Source organism: Mustela putorius, unplaced genomic scaffold (assembly GCF_011764305.1).
Source record: "Mustela putorius furo isolate JIRA1106 unplaced genomic scaffold, ASM1176430v1.1 tig00003853_pilon_pilon_pilon, whole genome shotgun sequence".
Lineage (NCBI taxonomy): Eukaryota > Metazoa > Chordata > Mammalia > Carnivora > Mustelidae > Mustela > Mustela putorius.
This window is the reverse complement of record NW_025422005.1, coordinates 9,055,238-9,071,581: the sequence shown is the minus strand read 5'-3', so window position 1 is coordinate 9,071,581 and position 16,344 is coordinate 9,055,238. Positions and strand designations below refer to the sequence as shown.

General features: G+C 45.7%; 1 protein-coding gene across 1 annotated transcript; it reads right to left on the bottom strand.

The window, feature by feature from the left end:
- Nucleotides 1-3,955: 3,955 nt before the first annotated feature.
- On the bottom strand, nt 3,956-13,534 carry AADACL3 (arylacetamide deacetylase like 3). The gene is made up of 4 exons (XM_004741443.3): nt 13,343-13,534; nt 10,200-10,416; nt 8,609-8,672; nt 3,956-6,920 (listed from the first exon to the last, which is right to left on the bottom strand). Exons 1-4 carry the CDS (start codon nt 13,508-13,510, stop codon nt 6,149-6,151), a joined length of 1,221 nt encoding a protein of 406 aa, XP_004741500.1. The 5' UTR covers nt 13,511-13,534; the 3' UTR covers nt 3,956-6,148.
- Nucleotides 13,535-16,344: the final 2,810 nt, after the last annotated feature.

Sequence of the window (16,344 nt, the reverse complement as noted above, 5' to 3'; positions counted from 1 at the left end):
CAAATTTTAAATTTTTCTACCTTTTGAATTTAAAAAAATTAGTTATTTCAAAGAGACAGAATGTAGGGGGCAGGGAGGGAGAGAGAATCTCAAGCAGAATCCCTGCTGAGCACAAAGCCCAACACAGGGTTTGATCTCATGACCCCAAGATCATGACCTGTGCCGAAACCAAGAGCTGGATGCCCAACCAACTGAGCCACCTAGGCACCCTTCTACCTTTTGAACTTTTAAATTACCACTCTTTGCCTTCCAAATTTTTCAAATCTATAGATTTCTAGATTATACTTATATATTTTAAATGTGTAGAGTATACTCATAGGCTATATACATATTTACCTCTTCTATTTATTCAGATTATATGAATAAATATATTGATACAGATTTCATCTCCTTGGACAGAATAAGCAGAACCATTCTACAGTATGCAACTCTTTTTTTTAAATGTTTTTTATGTTTTATTTAATTTCCACAACCAACGTGGGGTTCAAACTCACAACCCCAAGATCAAAATCTCATACTCCTCCAGCTGAGCCAGCCAGGTGCCCTCTTTCTTTTTCTTTTTTCTTTTTCGCTGTTGTTTCTGTGACTTCTTTTTGCTAGCTCTTCTTTTCTCATGTACCTGGTACCTGAAAAATTATTTGCAAAAGTAATGTAGGTCCTAAGATGATGTTATCCTTCTGCAGAGGTGACTGTCATTTGCTTCTCTAATCACCTGTTGACGTTAAAATTTAGGGATCACTTGCATCCAGTTTAGGGGCAGGCATCTTGGATCATTGTATGATCCCAATGCTGTGTGCTCAGCACTGTGTTAGAGGAATGACAGCATGCTCTGCCAATTCACAGAAGGACCTAACCCTGCTTGGCTTTCCAGAGAAAGCAGAACCTAAGACGGGACCTGAGAGCTAGATCATGGATTGACTTCTGCCCTCCTCCTGGTCCAGCATGACCTAGAAACACTTCTTAAAGATGACCAAACTGCCTCGGGGCATTTTGCATGGAACAAAGTAGTAGGGGGTGGTAGACTTGGAACTCAGACTCACTTGGCTTGAGCTTCAAGATTGCCCAAGTCAACCTTGGTTTCCTAATCTAAAAATTGGGAATAAATACCATGAGGTGATGAGAATTCAATGAAATGTCACCGATAAAACACCTCACAAGATGTGTGTCACCTATAAGGGGTAGATAAATATTCAATCCCTTCTTCCCTTCAGGCCTAAACCAAGTTTATCTTAGGGACAAAATCCACTCCTTTCCCTACAGGAGAGGAGCATATTTGGGAAATTGGGAAATAGGAGGGCTTTTTCCTATGACTAGAAATGCTTTGAAACTGAACCCCAGGCACTGCCTTATCTGATTCAACTTTGTGCAGTAATTTGCAAGACAACAAGCTACAATATTGGGGTGGAGATAGCCAGGGAAAAGAGCAAGCCATGGCAACCATGGGAATGAGGAGACAGTCTGCTGGCTCTAGCATCATTTGTTTTCTTCTGTAGGAAGCATCAGTGTTGGAGGCAGCAAACCAATAATGTTACAGCTTGCCCTGACCCCTCAACTGATCCTTGGAGAGTTTCATTTGAATGAAGGAACTTTCCTTTTAAAAATATGGCCATGCCATGCCAACTTGGTCCCACTCTACTAATTGTCAAGCCAATCCATTTTCTTTTTACCTTTGGGATTGATGGTTATGATCCAATGATTTCCCTCCCAGTTGAGATCTGCTGGGAAACAGGACAGTCATCTTGGGACCATCTACCATTTAAAATATTGCCAGTTAACAGTTCTCCTTGACCCCACCACAGAATCATGCATGCAGAAGCAGATGTGTGCAGACACATTCACTATGGATTTGTTGGTCTGTGAAAAACTAGAAAGAGACCAAATGTGTCCACTGCTTGGGAATGGCTAAGAACTGTAATATAGCCACAGTGGGGAATACTGTGTAGTAGCTAGAGAGAGTATGGTAAATCTATGTTGCTTACTAGGCTAGATTTCGAAGATATAGCATTGATTGAAAACACTCAAGTGTTACAACATGTACAGAATAATACCTTTTATGTACTAATATATGGCAAAGTCATTCCACAAAATATGGCTCCTATATTTTCCATGGATACACATCTGTGTATGTGAAAGTATAGAAATAGGCTTTAAAGGATTGGAAGACCACCCCCTGCCAACAAGGCAACAAGATAGAGTGAAGGAAGGGTGGTCCAAAAGGATGTTAGCCTTATCTCCAGTATTTGAAAGTTTTACTTAAAAAGACAATATCAGGGTCCCTGGGTGGGTCAGTTGGTTATTCATCTGATTCTTCATTTCAGGTCAGGTCATGATCTCAGGGCTGTGAGATCAAGCCCCACATATGGCTCCTTGCTCAGTGCAGACTCTGCTTGAGATTCTCTCTCTCTCTCTTCCCCTCCCCCATTCACATGCACTCTCTCTCTAAAATAAAAAAATAAATCTTTCAAAAAAATTAAAAATAAAAGGACAATATATTTGTGTATCACTTTTATAATTTACAATTAATGTTTTGAAGGTAGAATGGAAATATTGTGATTGTGAGCATGGTAAGCTGTAATATTATCCAAAAAAATATCTGCCACTTGGGGAGGATGATGCTTCTCTGTTGAGTCAATGTCAGGTGTGGCTGCATGACTTGCTCTGGTCAACAAAAGGTCAAAGGAAGCTTGGGGAGCCCATGTGTGATTTGCCATGGTCTTTTCTCCTCTGTCATGAGACTGGAGAACTTCTCACAGAGAGGCTTCTCCATCAGCCTGGTTTGCTGGAGCAGACAGATGTGGAGCAGAGCTCCAGCCAAGCTGAGAAGACCACGTAATTTATAATGTAAACAAGAAATAGTCCAGTGCTGTCGTAAGCCATTAAGACTGTGGGGCTACTTGTCATTGCAGCAGAACCTAACCTAGACTGACTATAGTAGCCTAGGGATAACAGAGAGCAATAGGTCACTCTGGAGAAGAGGGTGCAGGCAGAGAGGAGACAAGGTTTGGGGTCAGAAAGGCAGGGAGGTCCTGGATGGGGGTGAGGAGTACCATGAGGAAGACAATAAAAGGGAAGTGGAGGGAAGAGCAGTAGAGACTGGTTTTGCCCATTTTTCCAACTTTGTCTTAGGACCTTGTCCTCAATTGCCATCTGACCAATGAGAACAATTTGGGATTCAACACGTTTTCCTTTATCAGCTGGCCCTGGACTAACTGGCAGATCTTTTCAGGGGAGTCCTGGGAATTTACTGAGAAAACACTTGCATCATGTCAGGGCTTAATGGTACGCAGGTGTCCATCAACCTTGAGCTGGTATTAGCTGGGCATCTCAGCTATAATGACCAATTCTAAAGTCACTCAGACTTTGAGAGAGCTGCAGTCAAACAGCAAAGGAAACCAGATGGGCAAAAAGTTACTTGGCTCCATCAACCTGACCCAGATCAAACAGCAGCTGACACCTAGGTGGATGGCAAATGACTCAAATAAGGTCATGTGGCTCAGTCGTGTCCTTTAATTCTAAATGATGGAAAAGGAAAGGGCTAATGGGCCATGGGACATGGCAGAAAGGGGGTGTTGTCAGGTGGGTCAGAGGTTCAATCACAGCACCTGACCAACTATGTGGTCTTGAGTCTGACTGGAAAGAGATGGGAAATGAGCATTGTTATTAACAACTCTGGGCCTCTGTTTCCTCATCTGTAAAATGGGTTTAAGAATACCTACTTTGTAGAATTCATGTGATGAACAAATGAGTGTGTTGTGGGGGGCGGGCAGTGCAGAGCTGGTGGATTAAATAAATATATGCAGATCATGACCTGCTGAATGAGGAGACATGAGGCACCCACATGGAATAGGCAGACAGCTCCTTCTGCATCCCAGCTCCCACCCTGGGGAAGTGGAGACCCGGGGTCATTTCAATACGCTCACACGAAGGTAATAAACTCATGAGATTTATTGCTCACAGATCCTAGAAACATATTGGGGGTGTGCAAGGAAATGAGGGAAGGGCAGTTCTCTGTCTCAGGTCTCAAGCAAACAGGAGAGAGAGCAGGGTGGCAAGTATCAGCTTCTGATAAGGTGGTTGAGGCAAAGGTCAATTACATTTTGTGGGCTTGACCCCCCAAGTGGTTATTTTAAAAAGGTGCCCTGCGAAAAGTGAAGTGGGAACTTATGGCTGGAAATCCTAGGCTTGAGGTTCTTATCTGCATGTCCATGGGTGTGAGCAGGATTGCCAGGCTGCAAATTGCCTGGGTAGCAACTTGAAAGAGCTCTTTTCTCATCAGAGGGGGATGGAAATTTAAATCCAGAGGCTCTTCCAGTCCTGAAAATGCAACCAACACATCTCCTCTGGGCATGGTCCTCCAGTTGCTCCCACACTCCTCACCACCCCACAGTAGAAAAGCTAACCACCTAAGTGCCCACACGGTCAGCTCAGTCCCACTTACCAATGTCTAGAGGCAGGGTGAAACAATGAAGACCACACTCCAGGAGAGGAGCCTACCCAGACTCAACTGAGAGACCTAGTCTAGAAGAGACCATGCTCCTCAGATCCCATCCTGCCCAACAGCTGAGTGGTCACCAGACCAGTCCCTTTCAGTGAATGGTTCCTATCTTTCCAACAAAGACACCTGCTGGTCTTCTGCTGTGAATGGATCCAGAAGCCATGAAGTGGGATTCCTCTCTGCCCTGTGTTTCAGCATAAACATTCAATGAAAGCAAGTCAAGGACATGCATGGGGGCCTCTGTGAAGTAGACTTGGATCTTGGCCTATAAAAGCTGTTAGCCAACCAGGGGCAGAGCTTCCTGAAGACCAGGTAGGACCACCCTGGGAATCTGGGCCTCTCTTTCATGGAAATGTCCTCAGGACAGGTGGTCAACTGACCTAGTGGTCCTTGACATCTCTTGTCCCTTCCAAATACTCTGATTCAGGGTTCATTTAGCTTCTGTAGTAGCGTAAGCATTGATGTCCACCAACAGAGTAAGCATTGATATCTACAGTAGAGTAGTAAACGTTGATTAGAGGAAAGTACTCCCTCCCTCCCTCACGCTCAGTCCAAGCCCCCAGTGGAACGGATCCCACCCTCCACCCCAAGGTTGACATGGAACATAGTCCTGGTTGGTCAAAGCATTCCACTCTCTAGGTTGTGGCAACTAGACACACTACTCAGCAAGCCCACAGAGCCATTGAGTTACAGTGTGGTTTCTGCTGGGATGGCTGAGAATGAGGCACGGGACTCTGGAGAGTGTGAATATGGAGCTGCTTAGGGCCACCATATGCAGAGCGGAAGGGGCCATCCATGCAGCAGAGCACAGAATGGAAGAAAGAAAAGAAGGCAACTCACCAGCTTGTTTGAGTTCCTGGATCAAACGATACCTGATTTATCCCCAGAATTCATAGCTATCAATACATTGTTTCTCTGATTTAGGCAAATTTGAGCTGATTCTGTGTCTTAAAACGGAAACAGTTCTTACAAAAACACATCTTCAGCCCCCTTTGGCCCCTTGACTCCAAGAGCTCCAGAGCTCCCCCATCAGGTGGCTCTGGGCTGTCTTCATCTGCCAGAGGTTCCAACCACTACTACGCAAAACCTATCCTGTCCTAACTCTTCCAGTCTAAAGAGTTGAAACTCTGAGTTCAGAGGCAGAGGAACAGAGGGGGAAACATCACTGTGTACCCAAAGGAGAAGGACAACAGGTTCTCCATCTCCACCCAGCAGTCTGGAACATCAGAACCACATCCTTTGAGCTAGATTTGAGAGCCCATGGGATTGCACAGGATGTGTCCCTCTTTCGTTCCAAGGCCAGCCAAGTGGACACTCCGGCTACCCACAGCCTAGACCAGCCTAAACTCTCCCTCAGGGAAGCCAGAGGCACCCTTCACATGATCATTCACTCTCAGATGACTGCTGCAGATCATCAGCTCATGTTTTCCCAATGGTGAACAGGAACAGAGCGCCACCCTGCCCCCAAACCTGTCTCTCCTACTGCTCTCCCTCCAGACATCAGAAGCATGCATTCTACATTTCTGGAACCTGAAGCAAGAAGGACATGGCAACCTCGACCCAGCCCCACTCAACATCACCTCCATCACAACAGAGAGCCCTGCTGGGGAACCAGATGGTGGTGGAATGCATTAGTCTTGGAAGGAAAAATGGTCACAACCCCTTTAGAAAATGAACCATGGCATCCAGAATCCTTGTAGAGCAGGGAAAGTGCAAACAGCCCATATCTAAGGTACTAAGCACCCCATGGAAACCATCCTCCATGTGGTGCCAAGTCACTGGGACCCCCAGGTCCTCCAGCCGCTTCTTATACAACAGCGAGTCATCCCGGAGAAGGTCAAACTCACAGCTCACAATGAACGTTTCGGGGAGCTGGGACACGACTTCATCTTCTGCAATCAGGGGTGAGTTCATGAAATCCAGCGCGAGGCTTGTCTCCAGATAGGCAGCCTCATTCAAGGGCACAGAGGTTGGCTGGTAGGTTCCCTTCTTAAACCTCTCTGGGATATTTTCTGTACCCAACCACTTTCTATATTTTTCCCAGAATTCAGCAGGCAAATGGGCGCCTTTCAGGACAGTGCTTTTCCAGGAGGGGTTGATGTCCAGGAAAGCACTCCAACAGTAGAGGACAAAGTCTTGGCTGGCCATGGGGACATTCTTGTTCTGCTGATGGGAGGGGAACTGGAAGTGCACAGCCTGGAGACTGGCGTAGATCAGCATCTGAGCACGGATCTTGGGGAGATCTGGACAGCCCAGAAACCTTTGACAGATTGCTGTTGCCATCCCCCCTCCCACACTGTCCCCACAGAGCACGACCCGACCTGGGTCCACGCCGTACATGTTCAGGGACTTTAGGAAGTGGGTCGTAGCTGCAGTGCAGTCTCTTAGCGCCACAGGGAACTTATGGTGGGGCAACTTGCGGTATCTAGAAAAGAATCAAGGAACACGGTTTACACCCAGCTCCCTAGCAAAACCAAACCTGTGTCTAGCATCCTTTAGGCCAAATTTCTTTCCATTAAGTTCTCTTTCTGAAGCCCGAGCAGGTGAAGTGAAGGTATGTGGCTTGAAAGACGTGATGGACATGCAGTCCACCGTGTCTGGCGTATCGGCTCAGTGAGTGGTGGCTGCTATTCCTTCTGTCTCAGTGCCCCTTTGGGGGACAGACAACGACCACAAGAGCTCTCAACAATTGAGCAATTACCAACACAAACCCCTTCTTTCTGTACCAACCTGCTGGTGCATCCTTGACTCACACTTGTCCCCTCATCTTATGTTCCTTTATGAGCATCTCCAGATTTGCCTGGGTTTCTATTCTAACGAATCCTGCCAAGCTCACTTTGGCAGGTGAGCTGAGACCAGCAGTTAACCTGTGGGTCTCCTCCAGGTCAGCCGTGTCCTCTCTGGGCCATTCCTGCCCTGCAGCTGAGCCACACGAGTCCCTGGTCTCCATGCTCAGGTTGCTGTCATGCAAACACACCTGCCCAGCATGCTAGACCTCCCCATTTTTAAAGAGATTCCAGAAATCTGGGTGTTCTGAGAAATGTTACCACTTCAAACGTTAAAAATATACAACTCTTCTATGGGATCAACGAATTTTTGCCAACCGTTTCCATTCCGATGCCTCCTATTTTTAAGCTGTCCTGAGTTCAGGCTAGGACAGCAATGTTTCAACTCTAAAACCTTATCTTCCTTGGATTCATAAACTAATTTTCTTGTAGAGAGTTGCTGGTATTATAGACCGGCGACGTCTTTGTTCAGCATGACCAGAGCTATAAGGAGTATTGTGGCCAACGGCTGAATCGAGAATTCCCCAAGGCAGAATATATCTCACAGTTGAGAATTATAAAATGACTGATTTCTCTGGATTTCCCCTTCTTCATCCGGGACCGATTTTTCACTCTCAGTCAACCAGTTGTGCTGCAAGGAAGCTGGGAAATTTTTTCTTTGCTAAGACCCCAGCAAATGGCATTTCTTTATGGCTCGTGCATTTAAACAAAGCTGCAGGAAAGATTAGTCAGGAGAAACCACGGCGCTCCCGTGGGATGTTGTGTCAGGCGGTGGGGGCGGGAGGTCTCGCCTGCCCCATGTCCACCAAGCCCTCTTTGAGGTTCCAAACTAGGAGGTCGACTCTCCAAGATCAGGTAGGAGAGAGTGGCTTTTTAATCCTTCTCAGTTCCTGTGACAGATCTCACCCGGGTGAGCCCCCCCGCCCCACTTCGGGAGTGCTTGGGAATGCCATGGCAATGTCTGCCCTCATCTGGTTTACCACGTGGGGCACCGTGGCATTGCATGGAAGGAGGTGCTGAGTGTCTGGAACATGCCGGGCTCTTCGGCCCAGTGAAGCACGTTCCACCCAACGGGGCTCATGTGCACAAAGCTCTGCACCTGATCTGCTCGACAAAGACCCCTCCCCACACAGCTTCCAGGTGACAGCCTGCACGGGATGCCGGAGGGCCGCCCGCAGGAAGGAGTGCCGCTCTCTGCCTCTCTCTCTCTCTGTCTCAGGGTTGCTCACAGCCCATCCCGTGCCCCAGTGTCCTGGAATCCCAGCATCTTTTGTCTCCCTGCCTCCCACGCCACCACCCAGCACCACCTCCACATTCCCGTGCTCACCCAACTGCGAGAACCACCGAGTCACTTTCCTTGGACAAACGACAGCATATGGCATAGTGGGTTCCTAGAAAATAAAAGGTTTTTAACATTCACTAGGACGGTTAGTGGCTTCCGTTGGCAGCCCTCACCACGGGCTGCCCCTTCTCTCTGACAACCACCATGGACAGAGAGTTGGGGTTGATCCTAATGGGACTTTGCAGACTTTCTTCCAGCTGCGGAGAAGCCTTCCTCCTCTACTTGCTAGAATTTCTCCTTGGACGTCCTGTCTGAACAACTTCCTCTAAGATCCCCTCTTTCCCCGTGGATTCTGCAATTCATTCAAAACATCTGAGATGCTGGGGCACCTGGGTGGCTCAGTGGGTTAAAGCCTCTGCCAGGGTCCTGGGATCGAGCCCCGCATCGGGCTCTCTGCTCAGCGGGGAGCCTGCTTCCTCCTCTCTCTCTGCCTGCCTCTCTGCCTACTTGTAATCTCTGTCTGTCAAATAAGTAGATAAAATCTTTTTTAAAAAATGGGCACAGTGATAACAACAGGGCTGTGCGGGGGTTAATGAGATGACGCGCATGAAGGGTCTCTACAGTGCCTGCCGTGTAAATATTAATTACTAATAATATTATTTAATACCCATTGACTGTTAATGCCATTCATTATGCACACAGAACCCAAACCACGGCTCCAGAAATCCCTTATTTTCTCGAGGCTACTACCACTGTGGGCTTCTGTCTTTCCACAGTTTAGAAGGCAGGGCTGAAACCACATAAAATTGTTTTTCCCCTTAAATTCTTGGGGCACCTGTGTGGGGGAGGTTAAGATAATAAAACTGTCTCATTTTGAGGTTTTTTCCTCTTATTAACTCTCCTCAAATTTCTGATTCTCCTGTCTGTACCAAAATTTGTCTCAGGAAATATCTGGCCCGAAACAAAAGATTGTGTCTCTGGGTTTTTTGTTTGTTTGTTTGTTTTTTCACTTTTAAAAAAAACTCCTTATTTCCAACTAAATAGAGCTGGTAGTTGTAGAACATTGTTAGTGTAGTAAATGCCACTGAATTGTACAGTTGAAAGCAGCTAATTTGAGGTGCCTGGATGGCTCAGTGGGTTAAGCATCTGCCTTTGGCTCAGATCACAATCCCAGGGTCCTGGGATCAAGTCCTGAATCAGGATCCCCGCTGAGCAGGGAGTCTGCTCGTCGCTCTGCCTCTGCCCCTCCCCCTCCCCTGCTTGTGCTCTATCAAATAAATTAATAAGATCTTAACAATTAAAGTGGGTAATTTTATGTTGTGTGAATTTCCTGTATGTACATATACATACATAGATTATACAAATAAATACATAAATACATATGTGTGTATATATATCCCCCCCCCCATATTTGGGTCTCCTCACTTCCAGAAAGAGATCCAAACATTCCATATCTTTGCTGCCAGCCCAATCTGGGCCCCACTACCTCTCTGGCCGTGCTCTGTCCTGTAGCAGCTTACAGATTGGACTCCAGGACAGTGATGGGAGAGCCCCGTCTTGCTGGAAGGCAGGTGCCCCCCCACTCTGCTCTGAGACTTTCCCACTACAGATGGGGATCTGAGCGAAGGACTCTTACTCAGGCTCCCCATGACTGCCCCACCGCCGTGGTAGAACACGATGCCAGGCCTGAGGGTGCAGGAGGACACCTTGGGCTGGTACAGCTTCACAGGGATCGTCCCGTAGTAGAGATCTGTGACCATGACATCTGGATCCTCCTTGAGTGGCACTAGATCATGCACGAAACGGACAAACCGAGGCATAGAGCAGATTCTCAGTTTCTCAAAAATCATCCCCTGTTGGTGAGAGAAGAGGAAATGAGGTGGGAAGGGTTTCCGCTCACACAGTGGAGTCCTGCCGCTGCCCGTGGCCCCCAGCAGGGTGGCTCGAGGGCAGGCTGAGTCACAGTCCTGCTCTACCGCATGTGCCCCCATGACCCTGCCGTAGATCCAGCCCACCTCGGTCCACCCACACTGCCCCTTCCTCCTCTCTCCCCAGGCACCTGATACCCAGCCTCATAAACCAGGCTTCTGGCCACCCCACGAGGTCCCTCTAACCCAGAACACTCACCCCCCATGGCCTGGACATGACCTCTCATCCCAAAGATGCCGTCCCAGACAAGCCTAGCCAACATGGCCATTCCAAGCATTAGTTGCTATTAGGACCTGATAATGACATTGTGGTTATGTTTTTTAAAAGGTGGGGGGTAAAGATACAAATTTAGTGATCCAAAGGGGCACCTACACCCCGATGTTTATAACAGCAATGTCCACAATAGCCAAACGGTAGGAAGAGCCCAGATGTCCATTGACAGGTGAATGGATAAAGAAGATGTGGTCCATATACACAATGGAATACTATGCAGCCATCAAAAATGAAATCTTGCCATTTGCAACCACATGGCAACCACAACTAGAGGGTATTATGCTGAGCAAAATAAGTCTGTCTGAGAATTATCAAACAATCTCACTCATGTGCAAAATTTAAGAAACAAAACAGAGGATCATAGGGAAAGGGAGAAAAAAAAAAAAAACAAGACGAAATCAGAGAGGAAGACAAACCATAAGAGACTCTTAATCATAGGAAACAAACTGAGGGTTGCTGGTGAGGGGGGATGGGGTAACAGGGTGACATTAAGCAGGGCACTGGGTACGATATAAGACTGATGAATCATGGACCTCTATCTCTGAAATTGATAATACCACTATATGGCCAATAATCGAACTTACATTTTTAAAAGGATACAAAGTAAAATAATAAAATAAAAATAAATGAAAGGTCAGGGGTTCTTGTCTTTTAGAGATACCTACTGAAGCTTATAATACCCAAGATCTGCTTCCTAGGAAACAGGAAGTGGGAAAAGTTAGGGTCACGGGTGCAACCAGGTTGGCCGGGAGTCAGCTGTCAGGGCCGGGGGGGCTGGGGTGAGGGACCATCTTTATGGTATTCCGTCTCCTATGTCTGGGAGTCAGCATAACACGCCATAAAAGTAAGCAAAGTAAGCTCTTCCCTGGGCACACTCTTTCGAGCGGCTCTGCCCCAAGGTCCTTTTGGCTTTCGGTGATGCCTGTGGACCTTGAGACAGAACATTTCCAACACATAAAGTAAAATACATGGGGTTACCAAGGAAACCAATTTCTTTTCAATCATAGTTATCAAAACAGGGAGGTGCATGGGCCAAGTAATAATGCACGTGTTTCTTTATCACCACACCAAGTAGCAAGACCTACTGGCTGGATTAACACTATCATAACCTCAGAGAAACAAGGCCCGCACACAGGTTTTTGCGATGTCTGCAAGAAATGTCATCTGCTCTGAAAACAGCTGGCATGCGCCTTGGTGACAATCCCCGGGTTCTGCTGTCACAACTGTGGTTTGTCCTCTTCATTCCTAATGGAAGGAAATACCACTTTTCCTTTAGAGGCGAGGGGAAATGGAGTGGGTTTTTCCCTTCCCCCAAATTCAGGGACTCTGCCTTCTGTCGCCGTTGCAGATTCAGGGAACCCCGGACTTAGAAGCCCTGTGGTTCCCTCCTGCCCTGTTCCACTTTCTTCGTATCACTTGTCACTGCGTAAATCAATTAATTTCTAGTGAGTTTGCTTGTTTCTCGCTGTCTCCCCATGGACATTTCCGTGACAGTTTGAGCATCCTGAAGGCAGAGGCTCTCTGGGACTGCCTTTCTCTCTCCCATCAGTGATCCCAGAGCTGGGAACTGGTGGGTGACATACAAGAGTCACAAGACACCTCTTTGTAGAAAAAAAAAAAAACAAATCAGCAAATAGCAGTAAGGCTAATACTTAACGAGGGCTTCCTCTGCCCCAGGCATCATCAGCCGCACTCAGGATGGCTTACCTCCTGAGAGCCCATGCTCCAAAGTCTAGACTGTTATTCCCCCTCTTTTGCAGATGAGGAAAAGGAGTCACCATATTTGGGAACCAGGACTACCAGACTGTCAGAGTCAAGGGCAGGAAAGACACAGGAGAAATCACTGGGTTTTGTGAAAGCTGAACTTGAAGGTAGGAAACCTTCAGCCTGAGGGTGCTTCTCCAGGACGGATCCCTCATGAGAACAGGTGTTTGCAATTAACTTTCCATTATGTAAGAGACTCAACACTTTTGTGTGTTTAATTCATCATCCCTCTGGAAAAGCACCACCAATCCGCATGCACAACCTGGTCTCCCCATGACCCATTTATACCTGTTTTATTAAACTCACACACCAGGAATAACGAGCAAAATCTGATTATATTCCATAAATAGTTTTCCATCTCTCAAAAGTAACAAAATATACCTCTAAAGTCACATTCTGTAGTTTTGCTAATTTACTAAATTAGCACTAATTTACTAATTGGCCGCATATCTCTTTATTGTTGGCTGCTGCTACCTAACAGGTAGGGAGTGATGGGGGCTCATTCCTCACTTCACAGCATCACGCCGTGCGCTGTGAAGAAATTAGGTTGGAAGGCAGGAAAGCGGGACTAGAGCAGGGCTTTATCCCCCCCATTAACGGAGGATGTAAGTCATTTTATCATTTCGTGGCTACGAGCCCACTGCTGCTTGAGCAACACCAGGAAGGGGTTGGGAACCTCATGACTAATGTGTTACGTATTAGCCTCCACGCCTGTGATAGTAGCATTAATGCAACCACAATCTTCCGAAGGGTGTTTTCCCAACTCCCTCCTGCAGCCTCCAGAAGACAGGACAAATAAAACACACCACTCACCCATGTCACCAACAGCTCAAAAATACAGTGCAGGACCCGCAGTTTCATGGGGTGGCCGATGGCGGCAGGGATTTCTGCAGTGAGGAAATGTTTGCAGACAACCCACAGCCCAACCCCCATGGAGAACACGCAGGCCGCCTGGAGGAGAAGCAGGACCGGGACTGCCATCGTGCTGTTTTCAACACGGAAGAGAGAGTGCTGTTTCAACACAGAAGAAAGAGAGGAGGCTGTGCTCAGGGCGGGCCACTCAGGACAGGGTTTGGAGCCAGTCACCCTCCTCCACTTATATACCACACCCTGCCCTCCCCATCTCCCCATCTCCCCAGCACTGGCCAGGTCAGGTGAGTCACAGACTCAGGTGAGGACGCAGTTCTAGGACAGCGCCCATGCACAGGAGAAAGAGGTTCATGCAGCCAGCCTCAGCTAGAAATGAGGGCTCCAAACTTCCAGCTTACATCCTGGGGCACTGCTACTAGAAATGGCCCTGGAGACGTCCCCATGGGCATCACAAACACCATTTCCTCCCACTGTGCTTGGGACAACCCCCCAATTCCACTCTGGCCACACTCGCCATTCCTTAGTCTGCCAAGGAGGCCCCAGGGCCTTTGCACTTGCTATTCTCTGTGCAACCTTGTTCCCCCCAGACAATGACCGAGCTCAACCCTTCCCCTACTGCAGGTCTCTTCAAATGTCACCTTCTGAGTGAGGCTGTGCCAGGCCACCTTATTTTAAAGTATAACTCCCCACCAGGATCCCTATGCTCATCCCAGCCCTACACCCCTACCCCTGACACTTACTTACTTTGTCTTCTTGGCCTTTATTATCACTGGAAAGACCACACACTTTACTTATTCCTTTATTGTCTGTGACATGTCACCTCTGTGAGCACTGAATTTTTGGTTTGTTCCTTGTTTTATCCTCAGAGGCTAAGACCAGGGTCTTGTACTTCACAGGGGCTCAGCAAATGTCTGTTGAATGAAGGAACGAATGAATAGATGAGCTTTGTCCTTTTCATCAAAAAGCAGGAAACATTGAGCTTACCTGCCTTTTCAGGTAAGGTCAGAGATTGATGTCAGTGTTCAAAATCTTCCCTAATGACAAAGTCTCACATCTGGGGTAAGAATGAGGATGTCTGTCATCTCTCCCACCTCCCCTGCGGTGGTGCCAGAACAGCGGTCTTCAACAGGGAGAATCCACCTCCCCGGGAGATCTCTAGCAACACCTAGAGGAAATCTTTTGTTGTCACAACCGGGCGAGGGGTGGGGGCTGGGACTGGTGTCTCAAGGGCAGGTGTCAGCAATGTTGCTCAAAGTCCTGCAAGGCACACATGGCCCCCACAATGAGAAGGTACCTGGTCCAACAGGTCAAGAGTGCCCACGATGAAAGCCCTGCATTAGTAAGACTTGGATTTGAATCCAGGCTCTGCCCAAGCCAGTGTTCTCATCATGAACGAGCTACTTACATTCGCTGAAACTCAGCTCCCAAGATTGTAAGATTGGGATGATAATAATCTTCCCTCCATGTAGTTTCAGGGTGTGGCTCTTTGAACCCAATGAAGTAGAACATATGTATTGGCTTTTGGGGTTTTTTATTTATTTATTGTATAAATAAATATATGTATATTGTATAAATAAATAATATATGTTATAAATAAGTATTATAAAATAAATATTATATTAGAAACAAATATTATTGTATAAATAAATATTATATTATATAAACAAATATAAATAAATAACATTATGTAAATGGACAAATAAATTGCTGATGGGGAGTTTTTTTATTTACTTATTGCTTAAATAGATACATTTTTAATTTATTTATTTTAATATATTTAATTTTAATTTTAATATAATTTTATATTCTACTATAATTTATATTTTAATATTAATATTTATTTATTTTAATATATTTATTGCATAAATATATAAATATATTATATTAAAATTTATATAAATAAATATTTTAAAATAAATATTGTATGACTAAATAAATATCATATAAATACATATATAATATTATATAAATATGATATGTAATAAATATTATGTATAAATAAATATTTATTTATTGTATAAATAAATATTATAGTATATATTTATATACACATATATAAAAATATATAATTTATTTATTGGCTCTTTGGTTTTTTTTCCCTTTATGGACTCTTGGGAATTTGTGTGTTGATGCCCATTATCTATTTTGCTATTTTTGTCATCTTGCGTTGACCTAAAAGATACTTGTCGTGATCATGTTCTGACAGATGGGGACAACACTCACCGTGGCGAGCACTGAGTCCTGTGTAGAATTGCTGAGTCACTCTGCTTTACTCCTAGAACTAACAGAACACTGCATGTCAATTACACTTCAACGAAACACTTTTAAAAATATTTTTAAGGACTTTTTTCTATTTTCCTTTCAACTTGGTTAGTGCTGTTTTTCCGCGTTGATGTTTATCATTTTTATGCAGTGAATTCTCTCACCCATTCTCACATCATGCTTAGAAAGATCCTTTCTACGGTATGTGAAAGCCGACGGCAATGATTTTGAACATGAAGAATTTCTGTGTCAAAATTTAAATATCTGAATTTCACCCAAGAAATGGAAAGCACAGACTGATTATTAGGAGAGGGATTGGAGTCTGTCACCACTGAGGTTTACAAACACCTACGCTGGAAATCATGCAGGAGCGCAGAGAGAACGAGGGAATGCATGTGTATAAACACCAAACCATTTTTTATTTCCTGGATAGATTAGGATCCGTAATGGTAGCTCTTCTAACAAACAGCCCCTGTATCTCAGATTTTAAGGGAATAAAAACCTATTTCCCTCTCCCAACACAGACATTTGCATGTTTGGTAAAGAACCACAGCACTTGGCGACTATGGGATCCATGCTTCTCTCCATCTGATGCTCTTTCATCCCCTGGGACCTGTACCCATTCTCTGATGGTCTCTGACAGGACCATCCTCTGTACCTTGCCAGGAGCCTGACAAACCGTT